At 35.1% G+C, this 17,664-nt stretch overlaps 1 protein-coding gene across 1 annotated transcript in view; it reads left to right on the top strand.

Annotated features, from left to right (window-relative positions):
- The first annotated feature begins 1,375 nt into the window (after positions 1 to 1,375).
- The window catches only part of LOC110338138 (vomeronasal type-2 receptor 116-like), a 31,069-nt gene continuing 14,780 nt past the window's right edge, over positions 1,376 to 17,664 (top strand). The window contains 1 exon segment of the mRNA XM_021221382.1: positions 1,376 to 1,602. Coding sequence (XP_021077041.1) covers positions 1,376 to 1,602 — 227 coding nt within the window.

Raw genomic sequence — 17,664 nt, 5'->3', positions numbered from 1 at the left:
TTGAAAATGTGGCATTTAAGATATTTTAATTTAAAAAAAGATTTTTGTGATAGAGAAACACATCAAGTAAGGCAACACCTGAATCTCCTCAAAAGGAGTTGATAGGCAAAAATAAATCTCCATCTGGAGTATGCTACCAACGTGTGAAAACTGGTTACTAGGTTATAAAGGGCTCTTTACCCAGACTGGTGACAGAACAGAGTATAAACTCTTGACCATCAAAATTCTTGGTTGGCAATTACACCACATTTTCTAGACAAGGTGGGAGATCCCCCCAAATTTCTCTATCACAGTCATATCTCTCAGAATTTCTGGGCATGGCTGCCAAAACGAATATACCCACAGATGCAGATACATTTTTGGGTAACTGCCACAGGAGCCAGTGAGTTTTTATTTAAAACAGAGGCTTCTTGGTCTGCACATCCTGCTTACTCAGGTAAAAATAATCCATCTCAGGCATTTTATGGGTTTTAAAAGTTGATTAATGATGGACATTCCCAAGTCCAATGCTTAGAATTAATCAGCAAAGTTGTGATAATATTATCTTAGTCACAAACCCAAAAACTAATATATTCTTAGCTTGCCTTCTGTGTATAAACTTTAAATGTACTTTTCATTGTGTTCATTTGACACAAACCCTTTATTGATCTTTGGACTAAATAAGATAGATGTAAATTGTTGAAAGTTGTTAAATACAAATGAACAAGACATTGTAATAGTAGTACTGTTATATTTTTCATAAATTTTTTCATATTGTATAAAGTTTACAGATATTAAAAATAAAGTCCCTTATTGGACTAAAAGTGGAGATGTTGAGATCACCTACATGAATGCATATTGTAAAAACTGGCTTGGAAGATTTTTCCCCATAACTCACACTTGTCAGCTTCTACTAAATGCTCTGTAAAATATTAATTTTGAGTGGTTATACCTGAAATGCTTTCTTTCTAGCCTTTTCCTTTTTCACTTGGCTGATCAGCTCTAAGTCAACAGTGGGGATTATCCTAAGAAGTTGTTTTTCATATTAAAAGTTTCTTGATTCATTTGGTTAGCCAATTCCTCCCAAGAGAAGTTCAACCCAGAATTCTTGCTGTTTGTATACTTTGATGAAGTCACAGTGCCTATGGCTAGTGAAGAATATGAACAATCATATTTCACAACTTGTTTTTCACATGGAGAGAGGGCCTCAGCAGCAGAGTCCAGAGGAAAGGATATTTCAAAATTCCCAATGGCATTCTCAATCATTTGGAGTGATTTGTGTGACAGACTAAGTCATGAACAAATTCAAAACATACATGTTCACAAAAACATGAACTAAGCATATATATACTGGACATTGTGTAATCTCCATCAAGCTGACCCATGTATTGATAGGATGTTCTCCTGGCTTTTTTTGGTGTGGCTCTTACAGAATCATAAAGTTTGCTGTGACATAATTTCTATAAGGAAAAATGTTAGTAAATGTTACTTCAAAATTACTGAAGATTTTCACCATGACGGAGATGTGATGATTGGTGCATTTTTCCCTCTTCATACTTTTTACACCGAAAAGAAAAGGCCACATTCAACTAAACCATATCAATACTTGGACAATTATGTACAGTAAGTACATTTATTTATTTTTTTGAGTTAAGAATTTTTATGATTTAAAGGGTAGTCATTAAAATGTATTTATTGTTTTTTATTTACTTTGACAAATTTGCTATTAGAACTTCTAAAAATTCTTCATCATTTTATTTTCCCTTTAGGTTATTTTCCTCACTCAAGGAGAAAGAAAGTGGAAACTTTGACTATTTTCACTTTAATTTCCTAGTTGGATTGTTAACCATAAACGTTTATTTTACATTCTTGTTATGCCACAATGTCTGAATAGTTTTTAGTGTTACAATTTCAAGGAGGAATGATTTAGTCTAAGCCTAACCTTGTTGTTTTTTAGGTTTTGGAAGTCTTGTTTGTGCCTGTGATATTGGATGATGTCACTTTTCTGTGCTCCTTAGATGGTTCATCTATCTCTTGTTTTATTATAAATGTTTGTTTGATGTTTTAATTTTTATTCTCAAAGAGCTTTCCTGTATTTACCTGTTTACTTCATTGGTTTTCAGTATTCTTATTTTTATATATGTGTCTACCAGGACATAGTGACTATGAGAGTTTTACCTTAGTTCTATTTAGTACTTTCAGTTAAATGATCCAGGTTAACGGATAATGTAAGACAGAAATTGGTGATTTAGACAGAAATATTCATATATGTTTCTTAATAAAGTAAATAAGATGTTTTATCCAAACTAGACCTTCCTTTCTGAAGAATACCTCTTATATCTGTATGCATACAGGTAGTATGTTATAGAACGCTAACACTAATAATTCCCTGTGAGTACATGAAGAAATGAGTTAGAAATCACCAAGTGGAAAATGATCAGATGAAATTCATGAAAGATTTTAGAATCTCTAAAAATAATTTTGTCAAAGTAATAATTTTAAAAAAAACAAAGAAGGTGTTAATGTGAATTATGCTCAATGAGACAATATTTTGTGCTTGGCAAAATCTTTTGAGGTAGTACAGCACTAAATTAAAGACATTGATAAGTGAAAACTTAATGGTTTCTTTCTTTGAAAATTTTAATTAGAATTTTTAAAACATATCATGCATAGGTATATAAAATTTGTTACATTGATAAATGTTTTCATGGTCTTCCAAATTTTTTAGGGAATCACATGTTGACACAAAGGAAATCATAATATTTTCTCATAGGCATAGTAGATCGGACAACATGGGTTGTTATGTGGGGCCTGTTCTACTTCATTGTAATTAATACTCCTTATAAAATCACTTTTATGGTGCATTTTCCTCTCAGCTGTTCAGGTACCAATGTGTATTTGAATGTGTTCTCTTTATTTTGCACAGCAGGAAACTGTTCATTGCAAAGACTCTACTTTCAGATATGTGAGCAATTAATGTCTGATTAAGTCGTTATAAATATAAGGATTGATTTCTATGAAAAACATTGAACTTGCATAATATCATAAAAACATAAGCTAAATTAATGGCAAAAATTCAGTGTCTTTTATTATAATGTATTAAAAGTATTTGTTGTATAGAGTGTTCCTTATGAGTATGGAAAAAATTTTAACAGAAAGGTGGCTTGTTCTATAGTCATATTCATGGTACAGTCTTTTCAAAGTTATTATCGTATTCAATATTTGCATGTGTATACATAATTTTGACATAGAATACATTTGCAGTTGAAGGTAAAACTGTTCAAAAAAAATGTCATCCTACAATGTGTGTGTTAAGATCAAGATCAGGGATCCAGGTCCAGCACTAGGATCCTGCAATGCATAAGTCATATTATCAGCCAATATGTTCAATCCTTTGGTTGGCATATCTTGAATATTTTCAATTCCAACTGAGAATTTTCTCCAGGAATTCATGAGAGTGAATTATTTTCCTTCACATCAAGTAAAACTTGTGTTTGAACATGTGTATCAAAGTTAATCTCATCAAATATATATTCCTTTTCTATATTCCTTTTCACTGTTCATGGTTTGATAAAATTGATGTATCACAAAAATTCAATTCTAGGCAATGTTGTTTTGAATAAACTTCATTATTTTACTGGAGTTATGCAACATTATGAAAAGTTCTCCATATTAAGACGAGCCAATTTTCTAGCATATTTCTCATGTGGATAATGCCATTCTGGATTCTTTCTACCATGTTTTCCCTCATGTATATTATTAGTGACAATGTCTCCATTCCAAACTATATTGTGATTATGAGTTAGCTCTATAATTGATCTCACTCTTTCTTTGAGTTTAAGCAATGCCATTCTTCAGTACAAAACTGACTGGATTTTGAATGCAAACACAGTTCCTTGGTGGCCTTATTTTCTTTATTATTAGATATTTTCTTTATTTACATTTCAAATGTTAGCCCCTTTCATGATTTCCCCTCCAAAAATCCCCTGTCCCCCACTCTGCCTGCTCATAAACCTGCTCACTCCCATTTCCTGGCCCTGGCATTACCCTACACTGAGGCATACAGCCTTCACAGGACCAAGGGCCTTTCATCCCCTTGATGACCAACTAGGCCATCCTCTGCTTCATAAGCACCTGTAGCCATGAGTCCCACTATGTCTATTCTTTGGTTGGTGGTTCAGAACCTGAGAGCTCTGGGGGTACTATTTAGCTCATATTGTTGTTCCTCCTAGGGGGTTGAAAATCCCTTCAGCTCTTTGGGTACTTTCTCTAGATCCTTCACTGGGGACCCTATACTCAATTCTATGGATGGCTGTGAGCATCCACTTCTTATTTAAATTAACTACAAAAGATTTTCTTTGGTGCCTACCCTGTTATAACCATTGGCCTTCATTCATCCCATTTGTACTTTTCATTGGCACAATGTCTTTTCAGTGAGCTCTCTTTTTCTCTGTGTTTATTCTAAGGAAGACATAATCTGCAGAGGTATTTGATCAAATGTAAAAAATACAAACAAAAGCTGCCCGTAGCATATACTGTAGGCTATGTGGCATATATTTGTTTGACAAGTTCTCACTGTGGTAACAACTGATGGCCATTTTTGGCAGCCCTGTAAGGACTACTGTACCATTCATCTTCTATAGGTGGATGTGTGCATCCAATTAAAATATTCACATTCTGTAACTAATAAGACAGGCATGAACTGCTTTTATGTAAAATTTTCCTGAGGAAAATTATAACCTTTCCTATGGAAGAATATTATACCTGGGTAAGCTATTTCATAACATTCATTAGTTTCCTGCAATTGTGTGTGTGTGTGTGTGTGTGTGTGTGTGTGTGTGTGTGTGTTGTGCAAGTTTAAGTCCTCCTGGGCAATTAATCAAAGTTGAGTCCATGAAATTAAACTGAGAAGGGAAGTACATAAGAATTTGTTTAGAAAGAATGTAAGGGGGAAATGATACAATCATTGTATAGTCTCAAAAAAAAGTGATAAAATATTTTTTATTTTCAAAATATATTTATTATAATTAATGTTCTTTAAAATATAGGTGTGCAAAAGAGTGATCAAATCTGTTTTATTGAAGTTGTCTCTGATCATTGTTTTGTGACTGTAGATTTTGAGTTTCATTTTTCTTTTAGTAGTGATTATTACTTAATTACTCACATGTGTGGAATTCTAAAAAATTATCTGTATCTTTAAATTTTATATGTATTTGTTTGAATATATACTTATACATGAAAAAATGTCATTGACCTTACTTCTCAAATTAAAATTAGTACTTATCAATTCTTTTTCTTTGAACTATATTATTTCATTTCTATTTTTATCTTTCTGCATTCATTTAAAATTAATATTTGAAATTTTTGTCATTTCTGTTTGTGATATCAAAGATCTTTATTAACCATTCACAAAAAATGAAACTAATATTATAACACATGCATATATTCACAAAAGAACATTATATTTACTTTCATAGATACACTCAAGTATGTACATCAAGCAATTTTCCTATACAGAGACTACTAGGTTATTGATCTTGCTTTTTATGTTTCAACACTTCTATTGCTTGCAATCATGTTGATACTATTATGACAACCTTATTTCTTTCTTTTCATCTGTGTTTGTGTCTATGTTTACGTGTGAATATATGAGCCTTTCATGTTTCTACACATTGTGTCCTGTACTTGTAGTGCATCCTCCAGATTTGGATGTTTGTAAGATGCCTAATATTATTTCCAGGAATCTAACTTGGATTCTCTGGAAAAATCAGACCCTTAAATGCTGAGAAGTCCTCCTACACATCATAAAAATTTTCCTTTAAAATCTTAATAATGATGATATATTTACACTTATCAGCAAATTAGTAAATTGATCATATTCTCAAATGCCCCCAACTAATCCAGAATCCACCCTCTCTGCCCATATATTTCAGCCCAAACTTTTGTTTTCTCAGGAACCATCAGAGGACAAGCTAATAAATAGCAGGTCATCTTCCAGAAATGACTTTACATAAGATTACATCTATAACCAATCTCCAAAAGGCAAGCCTCAGGAATAAATAATTTTAGGAGAGATTTCTGCTGTAAATAAGCTTTTCATATATATATAGAGATAGATTTGAGCAAATCTTTATAGATCCAGGAAAACGTACTGTCTTGTAGGGGTGCTATATAGAAAAATAAATGACTTTTTAATTCTTTTTTTTTTACTTGATATTTTCTTCATTTACACTTTCAATGTTATGCCCTTTCCTAGTTTCCACTCCGAAAATCTCCTATCCTCTCCCTGCTTCCCCTGCTCCCCAACATACCCACTCCTGCTTTCTGGCCCAGGAATTCCCCTATACTGGGGCATAGAACCTTCACAGGAACAATGGCTTCTCCTCCCATTGATGACCAACTAAGCCATCCTCAGCTACTTATGCAGCTACAGCCATGAATCCACCATGTGTTTTCTTTGATTGGTGGTTTAGTCCCAGGGAGCTCTGGGGTTACTGGTTAGTTCATATTGTTGTTCCTCCTAGGGAACTGCAAACCCCTCCAGTTCTTTGGGTATTTCCTCTAGCTCCTTCTTTGGGGACCCTGTGCTCCATCCAATGGATGACTGTGAGCATTCACTTCTGTATTAGTCAGGCACTGGCAGAACCTCTCAGGAGACAACTATATCAGTTCCCTGTCAGCAAGTTCTTGTTTGCATCTGCAATAGTATGTGGGTTTGGAGATTGTTACTGGGATGGATCCCCAGGTGAGGCAGTCTCTGGATGGCCATGCCTTCAGTCTCTACTCTGAATTTGTCTCTGTAAATCCTTCCATAGGTATTTTGTTCCCCCTTCTGTGAAGGATTGAATTGTCCACACTTTGGTCTTCCTTCTTGAGTTTCATGTGTTTTGCAAATTGTATCACGGGTACTGAGCTTCTGAGCTAATATCCACTTATCAGTGAGTACACATCATGTGTGTTCTTTTGTGATTGGGTTACGTCCCTTATTATGATATCCTCCAGATCCATCCATTTATCTAAGAATTTCAGGAATTCATTGTTTTTAATTGCTGAGTAGAATTCCATTGTGTAAATGTACATTTTCTCTATCCATTCCTCTATTGAGGGATAGCTGAGTTCATTTGAGCTTCTTGCTATTATTAATAAGGCTGCTTTGAACATAGTGGAGCATGTGTCTTTATTACCTTTTAGAGCATCTTCTGGGTATAGGCCCAGAAGTGGCATTGCTGGATCTTCCAGTAGAACTATATAAAATTTTCTGAGGAACCACCAAAATGATTTGCAGGGTAGTTGTACCAGCTTGCAATACCATCAGCAATGGAGGAGTGTTCCTATTTCTACACGACCTTGTTAGCATCTGATGTCACCTGAGTTTTTGATCTTAGTCATTCTGACTAATGTGAAGTGGAATCTCAGGGTTGTTTTGACTTGCATTTCCCTAATGATTAAGGATGTTAAACATCTTTTAGGTGCTTCTCATTCATTCGGTATTCCTCAGTTAAGAATTCATTGTTTAGCTCTGTACCACATTTTTAATAGGGTTATTTGGTTCTCTGGAGTTCAACTTGTTGATTTCTTTTTATATACATTGGATATTAGCCCACTATCGGGTTTAGAATTGGTAAAGATCATTTCCCAATCTTTTGGTTACCATTTTGTCTTATTAACATTGTCCTTTGCTTTACAGAAGCTTTGCCATTTTATGAAGTCCCATTTGGCAATTCTTGATCTTACAGAACAAGCCATTGCTCTTCTGTTCAGGAATTTTTGCCTGTCCCCATATCTTTCAGGCTTTTCCCCACTTTCTCCTCTATAAGTTTTAGTATCTCTGGTTTTATGTGGAATTCCTTCTTCTACTTAGACATGAGCATGTACAAGGAGATAAGAATAAATCAATTCTCCTTTTGTAACATGCTAACAACCAATTGAGCCAGCACTATATGTTGAAAATGCTGTCTTCTTTTCACTGAGTGGTTTTAGCTCCTTTATTTAAGATCAAGAGACCAGAGATGTGTGTGTGTTCATTTCTGGGTCTTCGATTCTATTCCATTGATTTACCTGTCTGTCACTGTNCNAGTACCATGCAGTTTTTGTCACAATTGCTCTGTAGTACAGCTTGAGGTTGGGTGGTGATTCCACCAGAGGTTCTTTTATTATTGAGAATAGATTTTGCTCTCCCTTGGTTTTTTGTTATTCCAATTGAATTTGCAAATGGCCCTTTCTAACTTTTTGAAGAATTGAGTTGGAATTTTGATCGGGATTACATTGAATCTGTACATTGCTTTCGGCAAGATAGCAATTTTTACAATATTAATCCTGCCCATTCATGAGCAGGGTAGATCTTTCCATATTCTGAGATCTTCAATTTCTTTCTTCAGAGACTTGAAGTTTTTTATCATGCAGACATTTCACTTCCTTAGGTAGAGTCACACTAAGGTAACTATTGTGACTATGTGAAGGTTGTTTGCATAATTTCTTTCTCAGCCAATTTATCCTTTGTTTAGAGAATGACAACTGATTTGTTTGAGGTAATTTTATATCCAGCTACTTCACTGAAGTTGATTAACAGATTTAGGAGTTCTCTAGTGGAGTTTTTGGGGACCCTTATATATACTATCAGGTCATCTGCAAATAGTGATATTTTGACTTCTTCCTTTGCAGTTTGTATTCCTTTGATCTCCTTTTGTTGTCTAATTGCTCTGGCTAGGATTTCAAGTACTATATTGAATAGGTAGGGAGNGAGTGGGCAGCCTTGTCTAGTCCCTGATTTTAGAGGAATTGGTTCAAATTTCTCTCCATTTATGTTGATGTTGGCTACTGGTTTGCTGTATATTGCCTTTATTATGTTTAGGTATGGGCTTGGAATTCCTAATCTTTCCAAGACTTTTATCATGAACAAGTTTTGGGGTTTGTCAAATGCTTTCTCAGCATCTAATGAGATGATCATTTGGTTTTTGTTTTTGAGTTTGTTTATACTGGATTATGTTGATGAATGTCTTTATATTGAATCATCCCCTCATACCTGGGATGAAGCCTACTTGGTTGTGATGGATGATCATTTTGATGTGTACTTGGATTCGATTTGCGAGGATTTTATTGAATATTTTTGCATCGATATTCATGAGGAAAAGAGGTCTGAAGTTCTATTTCTTTGTTGGGTCTTTGTGTGGCTTAGGTATCAGACTAATTGTGGCTTCATAGAATGAATTGGGTAGAGTACCTTCTGTTTCTATTTTGTGGAATAGTTTGAAGAGTATTGGAATTAGGTCCTCTTTAGAACTCTGCACTAAACCCATAAGGTCCTGGGATGTTTTTGGTTGGGAGACTATGAATGTCTGCTTCTAATACTTTAGTGGAAATGGGGCTGTTTAGATTGTTAATCTCAATCTGATTTAACATTGGTACCTGGTATCTGTCTAGAAAATTGTTCATTTCTTCCAGGTATTCCAATTGTGTTGAGTATAGGCTTTTGTAGTAGAATCTGTTGACTTTTTGGATTTCCTCTATTTATGTTGTTCTCTCCTTTTCCATTTCTGATTTTTGTTCATTAGGATGCTGTTCCTGTGTCCTCTAGTTAATCTGTCTAAAGGTTTATCTATCTTGTTGATTTTCTCAAAGAACCAGATCCTGGTTTGTTTGATTTTTTTATATATATATAGTTCTTTTTGTTTCTATTTAGTTTATTTCAGCTCTGAGTTTGATTATTTACTGCCATCTACTCCTCCTGAGCTAATTTGTTTCCTTTTCTTCTATGTGTGTTGCCAAGCTGCTCATGTATGCCCTCTCCAGTTTCTTTTTGGAGGTACTCCTAACTATGAGTTTCCTCTTAGGACTGCTTTCATTGTGTCCTATAAGGATATGTTGTCACTTCATGTTCATTAAACTCTAAAAAGTCTTTAATTTCTTTCTTTATGTCTTCCTTGACCTAGTTATCATTGAGTAGAGTGTTGTTCAGCTTCCATGTTTATGTGGGTTTCTATGATTTATGTTGTTATTGAAGATCAGCCTTAGTCACTGGTGATCTGAGCAGATGCATGGGATTATTTCAATGTTTTTATATCTATTGAGGCCTGTTTTGTGACCAATTATATGATCAATTTTGGAGAAGTTACCATGAGGTACTGGGAAAAAAGGTACATTCTTTTGTTTTAGGATAAAATGTTCTATAGATATCAGTTAAATCCATTTGTTCTATAACTTCTGTTAGTTTCAGTATGTCTCTGTTTAGTTTCTGTTTCTAGAATCTGTCCATTGATGAGACTGTAATGTTGAGATTTCCCACTATTATTGTGTGCAGTGCAATGTGTGCTTTCAGCTTTAGTAAAGTTTCTTTAATGAATATGGATGCCCTTGCATTTGGAGCATAGATGTTTATAATTGTGACTTCATCTTGGTAAGTTTTATCTTTGATGAGTAGGAAGTGTCCCTCCTTATCTTTTTTGATAACTTTAGATTGAAAGTCGATTTTATTTGATATTAGAATGGCTACTCCAGCTTGATTCCTGGGACCACTTGATTGGAAAATTGTTTTCCAGCCTTTTACTCTGAGGTAGTTTATTTACTCTTTGTCATTTAGGTGGGTTTCCTGGATGCAGCAAAATGTTGAGTCCTGTTTATATAACCAGTATGTTAGTCTACGTCTTTTTATTGGGGAATTGAATCCACTGATGTTAAGAGATAATAGGGAAAAGTTGTTGTTGCTTCCTGTTATTTTTGTTGTTAGAGTTAGAATTTTGTTCATGTGGCTATCTTCTAGGTTTGTTGAAAGATTATTTTCTTGCATTTTCTTGAGCATAGTTTCCCTCCTTGTGTTAGAGTTTTCTCTCTGTTATCCTTTAAAGGGCTGGACTTGTGGAAAGATATTGTCTAGATTTGGTTTTGTCATGGAATACCTTGGTTTCTCTGTGGTAACTGATAATTTTGCTAGGTGTAGAATGCTGGGCTGGCATTTGTGCTCTCTTAGTGTCTGTATGATATCTGCCCAAGACCTTCTGGTTTTCATAGTCTCTGAGAGAGAAGTCAGGTGAAATTCTGGTAGTCTGGCTTTATATGTTACTTGACCTTTTCCCCTTAATGCTTTTAGTATTCTTTCTTTGTTTTGTGCATTTGGTGATTTAATTATTATGTGACAGGAGGAATTTCTTCTCTGGTCCAAACTATTTGGAGTTCTTAGGCTTCTTTTATGTTGATGGGCATCTCTTTCTTCAGGTTGAGGAAATTTTCTTCTATAATTTTGTTCAAGATATTTACTGGTCTTTAAAGTTGGAAATATTCCTTCTTTTCTAGTCCTACTATCCTTAGATTTGGTGGTTTGTTTTTTGTTTGTTTGTTTGTTTGGGGGTTTTTTTTGTTTGTTTTTTTTGTTTTGTTCTCATGGTACAGGTTTTATTTTATCTTTTATTAGATATTTTCTTTATTTACATTTCAACTGGTATCCTGAAAGTTCCCTATAACATCCCCCCACCCTGCTCCCCTAAACACCCACTCCCACTTCTTGGCCCTGGCATTCCCCTGTACTGGGGCATATAACGTTTGCAAGACCAAGGGGCCTCTCTTCCCAATGATGGCTGACTAGGCCATCTTCTGCTACATCTGCAGCTAGAGACACAAGCTCTGGGGGTACTGATTAGTTCACAATGTTGTTTCACCTGTAGGGTTGCAGACCCCTTCAGCACCTTGGGTACTTTCTCTAGCTCCTCCATTGGGGGCCCTGTGTTCCATCCAATGGATGACTGTGAGCATCCACTTCTGTATTTGCCAGGCACTGGCATAACCTCACATAAGACAGCTATATCCGTGTGCTTTCAACAAAATCTTGCTGGCATATACAATAGTGTCTTCTTATTGTGTCCGGGAATTCCTGGATGTTTTGCATAAGTATCTTTTTTGCATAAGACATTTTTCATTGTCTTTGATTGTTGTATCAATGTTTTCTATAGTATCTTCTCTACCTGAGATTCTCTCTTCTATCTCTTTTATTCTGTTGGTGATCCTTGTATCTATGGCTCCTGACTTCTTTCCTAGGTTTTCTATTTTCAGATTTGTCACCCTTTGTGATTTCTTTCTTGTTTCTACTTCCATTTTTAGTTCTTAGATGGTTTTTTCAATTCTTTTACCTGTTTGGGTGTGTTCTCCTGTATTTCTTCAAGGGAGTTATTTATGTCCTTTTTATAGTTCTCCATCATCATCATCATTACAAGTGACTTTGTGTTCCTCTAACCAGTGATCATAAGATTCTGGTCATGCTAGGGAGGCTGTAGCATGCATAGTCCTCTAGAGACTGTGGGACTGTCTGAAAAGTTTGGGCCCAAGATGGCCTGGCACTGGTGTTGCCTGGAAGGAATTAACTTTTTAATTCTTAATGATGAGCCAATAAGAATGCCTTATATTATATTGGTGTTTATTAATTTTTTTAATAGTGAGACTCCAATTATGTCCTTTCCAGATAGTCAAAAGTGCAACGAGAGCTACCATGTGTCACCAATTAATTGCTTCTAGATAGTAATCAGAATGTCTCATACCCAGAACACATTCTAAGAGGTTGTAAAACAATTAAACAAAGGTCATAAATAGGTAAGTATGATTTATTATAGGTGCTAGGACAGAAGATAAAATATTGAATAAATTTGTCTATGCAAAACTTCACTAATACCTTAGTTTTGGATTTTAACTTTTAATGAACCTCAGGAGCTGTGACAGGTGATGAATATTTAGGCAGATAGTTACTTCTAATGGATATGCATTCAAACATTCTCTGTTATAAAGCTCTATTTGTATTAATGATTTGATTTCATATGTGAAATTGTGAGAAATTTTTAACATGGAATCATGTACCTTGACAGATGTGTAAGTGCTGAAGACAAAAAGAAGAGTCAGAGGAACTGAGCTGAGGAGATTTTTTTTTTGGAATGAACACTTCTTTGACAAAGAGGAGGAGATAGAATTTTTTTTTCAATTACCAGAATTAGGATCTTTCTGCTTTTCTGTATTTTCGTAGATAACTTTCATCACGAACTTTTTACAACTTAGAAATAAACTCTATATTTACTTTTCAAAGTGTCCCTTTTGCTTCCTGAGCCATCCAACTTGCATACTGAATGTTAGAGCATCCCAGTTCCTGCTGAGGTAGATCAAATTCTTATTATATAATCCCTAGTTGCCAGGCTATAAATGTCAATCTCCCAGACCAGCAAATTTTACCCACAGAAAGACCATGAAAGTTCTTAGGTCTTTTTAAAAGTTATCAGCATTTCAGTACAGTTGAAAAGCTAGAATGTCCAGAGACCTTCATATGTTAAAGCCACACTAGACTCCTACTCTAGCATCTTAATTGGCACTTTGGAACAGAAACTTTGTAGAAGGTACATCAACATATATAGGAGTCTCAACTTGACCCTTCAAACTCCTTGGCCAAGGAGTACATGGTTATGGAAATAGGAGTTGATACTGGTTATGGAAATAGGAGTTGATACTGGTTACTGCCATCAGTAGCAGATGCTGATAGTGGGTACAATCAGTACCTGGGTTACACCAGGAGCCATAAGCTCTGGCTTGCACCATCAAGTTTGGATCAGGAGTCATAAGCTCTGGGCTGTGTGCATTTTGTGTATCTCTTCTGATGGGATACAGTGATTCTAATAACAGAGAGTTCTTTCCAGATGTTATTAAGCATACTCTTAAAGAAAAATGCATTACGGTTAACACTAACCAGCTTACTGACTTTCTTCGGTTTGTATAAATGTTCATTCCTTGGATTCTAGAAAGGAGAACTTTAAATATGGGTGTATGGGAGGAAAGAGTATTAGATATTAACAACTGGATTACAGAGATCGGAAGATCAGTTATACCACTTACACTGTTTGCTATTTGCACTGTGCTTAGGAAGGCATTGGCAGATGACAAAAAAGCCACATGTGCTCAGGAGACATTCAATTCAGCTTCTTGTGAGGGGAATTGATTACTGCTGTCTCAATTAGGCTCTAAGAACAATATTTATTCCTCTATATAAAAGTCTAAAAAAAGTAGCTCAATAGAGGGTGGCGATAAATCAAAGAAAAAGGAAAATCAGCCTCTGAAGAGGAAACTGACACAGAAAACAAACTAACAAAACATAATAAGCATAAGTAGCCTACCCTGTAGCCTTTAAATATAAGGCATTCTATAAGTCTTCCTGAATAATGTAAAAAGAAACCAAAGTGGACCTTGGATCTGGTGCTGGTATCCTCCAAGATCTGGGACAGGGTAAATTGTTAGGCTTTTTCCCAGTGAGTATGGAGAATAACAAAGAGAATAAGAATCACTTATAAATAATGATCATTGAAATTTAAATTGCTTATGATTCCTCATGACTATTTAAAATAGCAATAGCCCTGCTCACTAAAAATAGATTTTTACTGTGAATATATATATATATATATATATATATATATATATATATATGAACTTGGCTCAAATAGAGTTATCTAAGATGTCTGTAAAAAAAGGAGAATGAAAGAGTTAAAATATAAAATATTTATGGAAATGGGAGAATAGTTTGAAAAAAACAGCTCAGTAAAAATGCCAAAGGAGGTTCTAGTAAAATTAGCAGCTGCAACTCTAAAAACATGGGGATGCTTGCCAGATAAAGAGACAAGGGGCAAAAGGTTTGCTAATATAATGAAGAAAGCAGAAAAATATACAACCCACTAGTTAATCTCTTCTAATGACAATTAAGAAATCTGAAAATTTATTTGAAGCTTGTGCTGAGGTTGCTACTTCATATTTTCAAGGTGTACCCATTACAAGAACTTCACAAGGGCAGAACACTATCCAAAATCTTATCAATCAAGGACAGAAAAAAATTAATAAATCAGGCTAGGCTAACAATAGTGTTCAAGTACAAGCCTGGACATATCAGAAAACAATGTTCCATTAAGGCAGGAGGTGCCATAAATTTTAATGCCCCTGGCCTCACTCAGAGCAGAAATCTAACTGGATATCCTCCTGGTCTGAAAGGGTACCACTGGCATAAACAGTGCCACACTAGCTTTTACAAAAATGTCACTGCCTTCTCTGGTGCTACTATAATCCCTAAAAATACAGGAATCTTTTCAAACCAGGGAAACTATCTGAGGAACCTACCTCAGGCCCCTCAAACTATAGAGGTAATTCAATAGCCTCAGGCAACCAATCCACTTGTCAATGGAGAACTACACAACAGCTGCTGCAGTCAACCCTTCGAACACAGGACTTAACCTCCACAAAAAATATTTATAAATGACTCCTTCTCAAGCAGATCACCTTAATTATTTTGAACTTTAAATGATTTTCTTCATACAAGAAACCTTTTGTAACAAATGGAGCTAATGACAATTGTTATTGACTTTTAAATACTAAACACCAGCCCTCTTTTAAAAAAAAAAATCTGTGTCGCTGTTTTAAAGCAATTTTACATCTTTAGACCCAACTTTCAGAATTACAAATCTTGCCCCAATTTAGAAATTACCCTATCTCTATTGGACATGTTCAAGTTCATCCTGTGCTTTCAGGTCCTATTCATGAAGGTAAGGATAAATGTAATTTGACGACAAAAATGTGTTGTTTTACTGAGGAATGTAAAGCAGTAAAATCTTAAAACATCATCAAATAACCTCTACACTCAGAGAAACTGTTCCTGACAAAGCTTAACACATTTTTCAGTCAAGTTCACTTTGTGTTGCCTTAGTATCTTTGAGGGTGAGGCCATCCCAGAATATGACTTGTCTAGAAAAAAAAATCACATTATTGAAGAAAACTGAGTCTTCTTCCATAAGTTTTCTGATAGCTATATTTTTGTTGTTTTAGTAGAAAAGGGTTCCATAGACTCCTGTGATTGAAAGCCTGATCCATACTAAGTGGCCTTGTTAGTGTTAGTGTTTCCCTTTGCAAGGGTGGTTTAGAACTCTAAGAAACTCAATTTTGCCCAGGGTCTTCACTTCTGCTGCTTGTGGGTAAAAATGTAGAACTCTTAGCTCCTTGTTAAAGGCCATGTCTGCCTGCATACTGCAATGTTTCCCATCATGATGACATGGACAAGATCTCTGAAATTGTAAGTTTTCCTTCATAAGACTTGTTGGGGTCATTGTGAGTTTTCACATCCACCAAACACAAAGACAGAAGTTGATATAAGTAAGAAAAAACATTTTTGCTTTGAAGGGCAATGTTTTTTTTTTTTGTTGGTTTTTTTTTGTTGTTGTTGTTGTTGTTGTTTTTTTTTATGTTTGGAGGAATATTGATCTTGGGACATTTTTAGGAAAGCCATGAAATCCTTTAAGTGTTGCCCACCAAGAAAGAATATGTAAAATAAGTGTTGCTGACTGTAACTTGACCTTGGTGATTCTGGAAAAAGTGGACACAGAGAAGATGAGTATCAGTGTTTCCTAGATACTGCATTTTAGAAAATTTAGAAAAAAAAAAAAAAGATGCTGCATTTTGACCTAATTCAAAAAGGGACCCTGAATCTAAAGTGTAGAGTTATAGATTTATACCATTTTCAAAGGAAATCTCAACACAGCCTCTTCTTCACACTGGTATGTGGTCATTACTATTAAAACATGAAGATATATAAGGAAAAGTAAAAATCTGAGAAACAGAAATAAACAAGGTACAAATTGAGGAGAAAAGGGTACTAAAATTTGGTACTGAGCTAATTCTTATGTTCAAACACGTACAGATATTAAATGAAAACCAGATGCTAAATGGAATAAAGGGAGTTAAGATCTCCAGGCAAAATTCTACCCAGCTATCCTTCCAATTTGTGAAGACAAGTTTAAATGTACGAGCCTCGTCTAGAGGTTTAGTTTCAGGATACACAAATTTAGAAAGCAAAAAGAATAGAACACTGGTAAAGATTTAATTTTGCATGTTTCAGCCCTGTCATGGAACATAACTTGGCAGACTCAGCCATGTAGTTCTGGCATTAAGAGTCAAGGATTGAAGAAAGGGGTTATAGCATCTTTCTGTGTGACTGAGGACATCTGTTACAGCAAGTATTATATCAGGGATGTTTCTGCAAGAAGACCTAGAGGAACCATGATATCAAACTACAAAGGAGAAGCCTGGATTGCCTAAGGATGCTGAAGAAGCCAGACCTGTGGTATAACTGCCCAGGAGCACTGCTAACACTGAATGGACAAAGCCCAAGAGAAAGAAGTGTTTTGATGTCAGTAGAGATGAAAGGAATTGAAGATGACATTTTGAAATCCGTCTTGGAATTGTAGAGTATGGAGTTTGCTCAGCTTGTTTTTGATTTTGCTTTGGTTCAGTATTTTCTGACTCTGTTCCTTTGTCTCAAATTTGAAATGATACTATAGATTCTGTGCCATTATATATTGGAAGTATATTTTTTAGCAGATTACCTTGCATGGTGGCATGAATTTCAGAAGAGACATTGAACTTTGGAATTCAAACAAACTTGAGGATATTTTAGAGTATAGGAAAATAAATTGGACTAAATGCACTTTGTACAATTTTATGGCTACAATCCTATCAGGGTTAAGAAATGGAATGTAGTGGTTGGTACAGGAATGGCCCCATAGACTATTCTGTTCAGACATTTTGACTATACTGTGTGTCACAATTAGGACATGTGTCCTTGTTGGAGTAGGCATGGACTAATTAGGGGAAGTGTGTCACTCTGCTGGTGGTGCTACAAATCTAAGAAGAACA

This window comes from Mus pahari, chromosome 21, assembly GCF_900095145.1.
Source record: "Mus pahari chromosome 21, PAHARI_EIJ_v1.1, whole genome shotgun sequence".
Taxonomy (NCBI): domain Eukaryota; kingdom Metazoa; phylum Chordata; class Mammalia; order Rodentia; family Muridae; genus Mus; species Mus pahari.
Note: the sequence above shows the minus strand (reverse complement) of the source record. Positions and strands in the feature narration are given on the sequence as shown.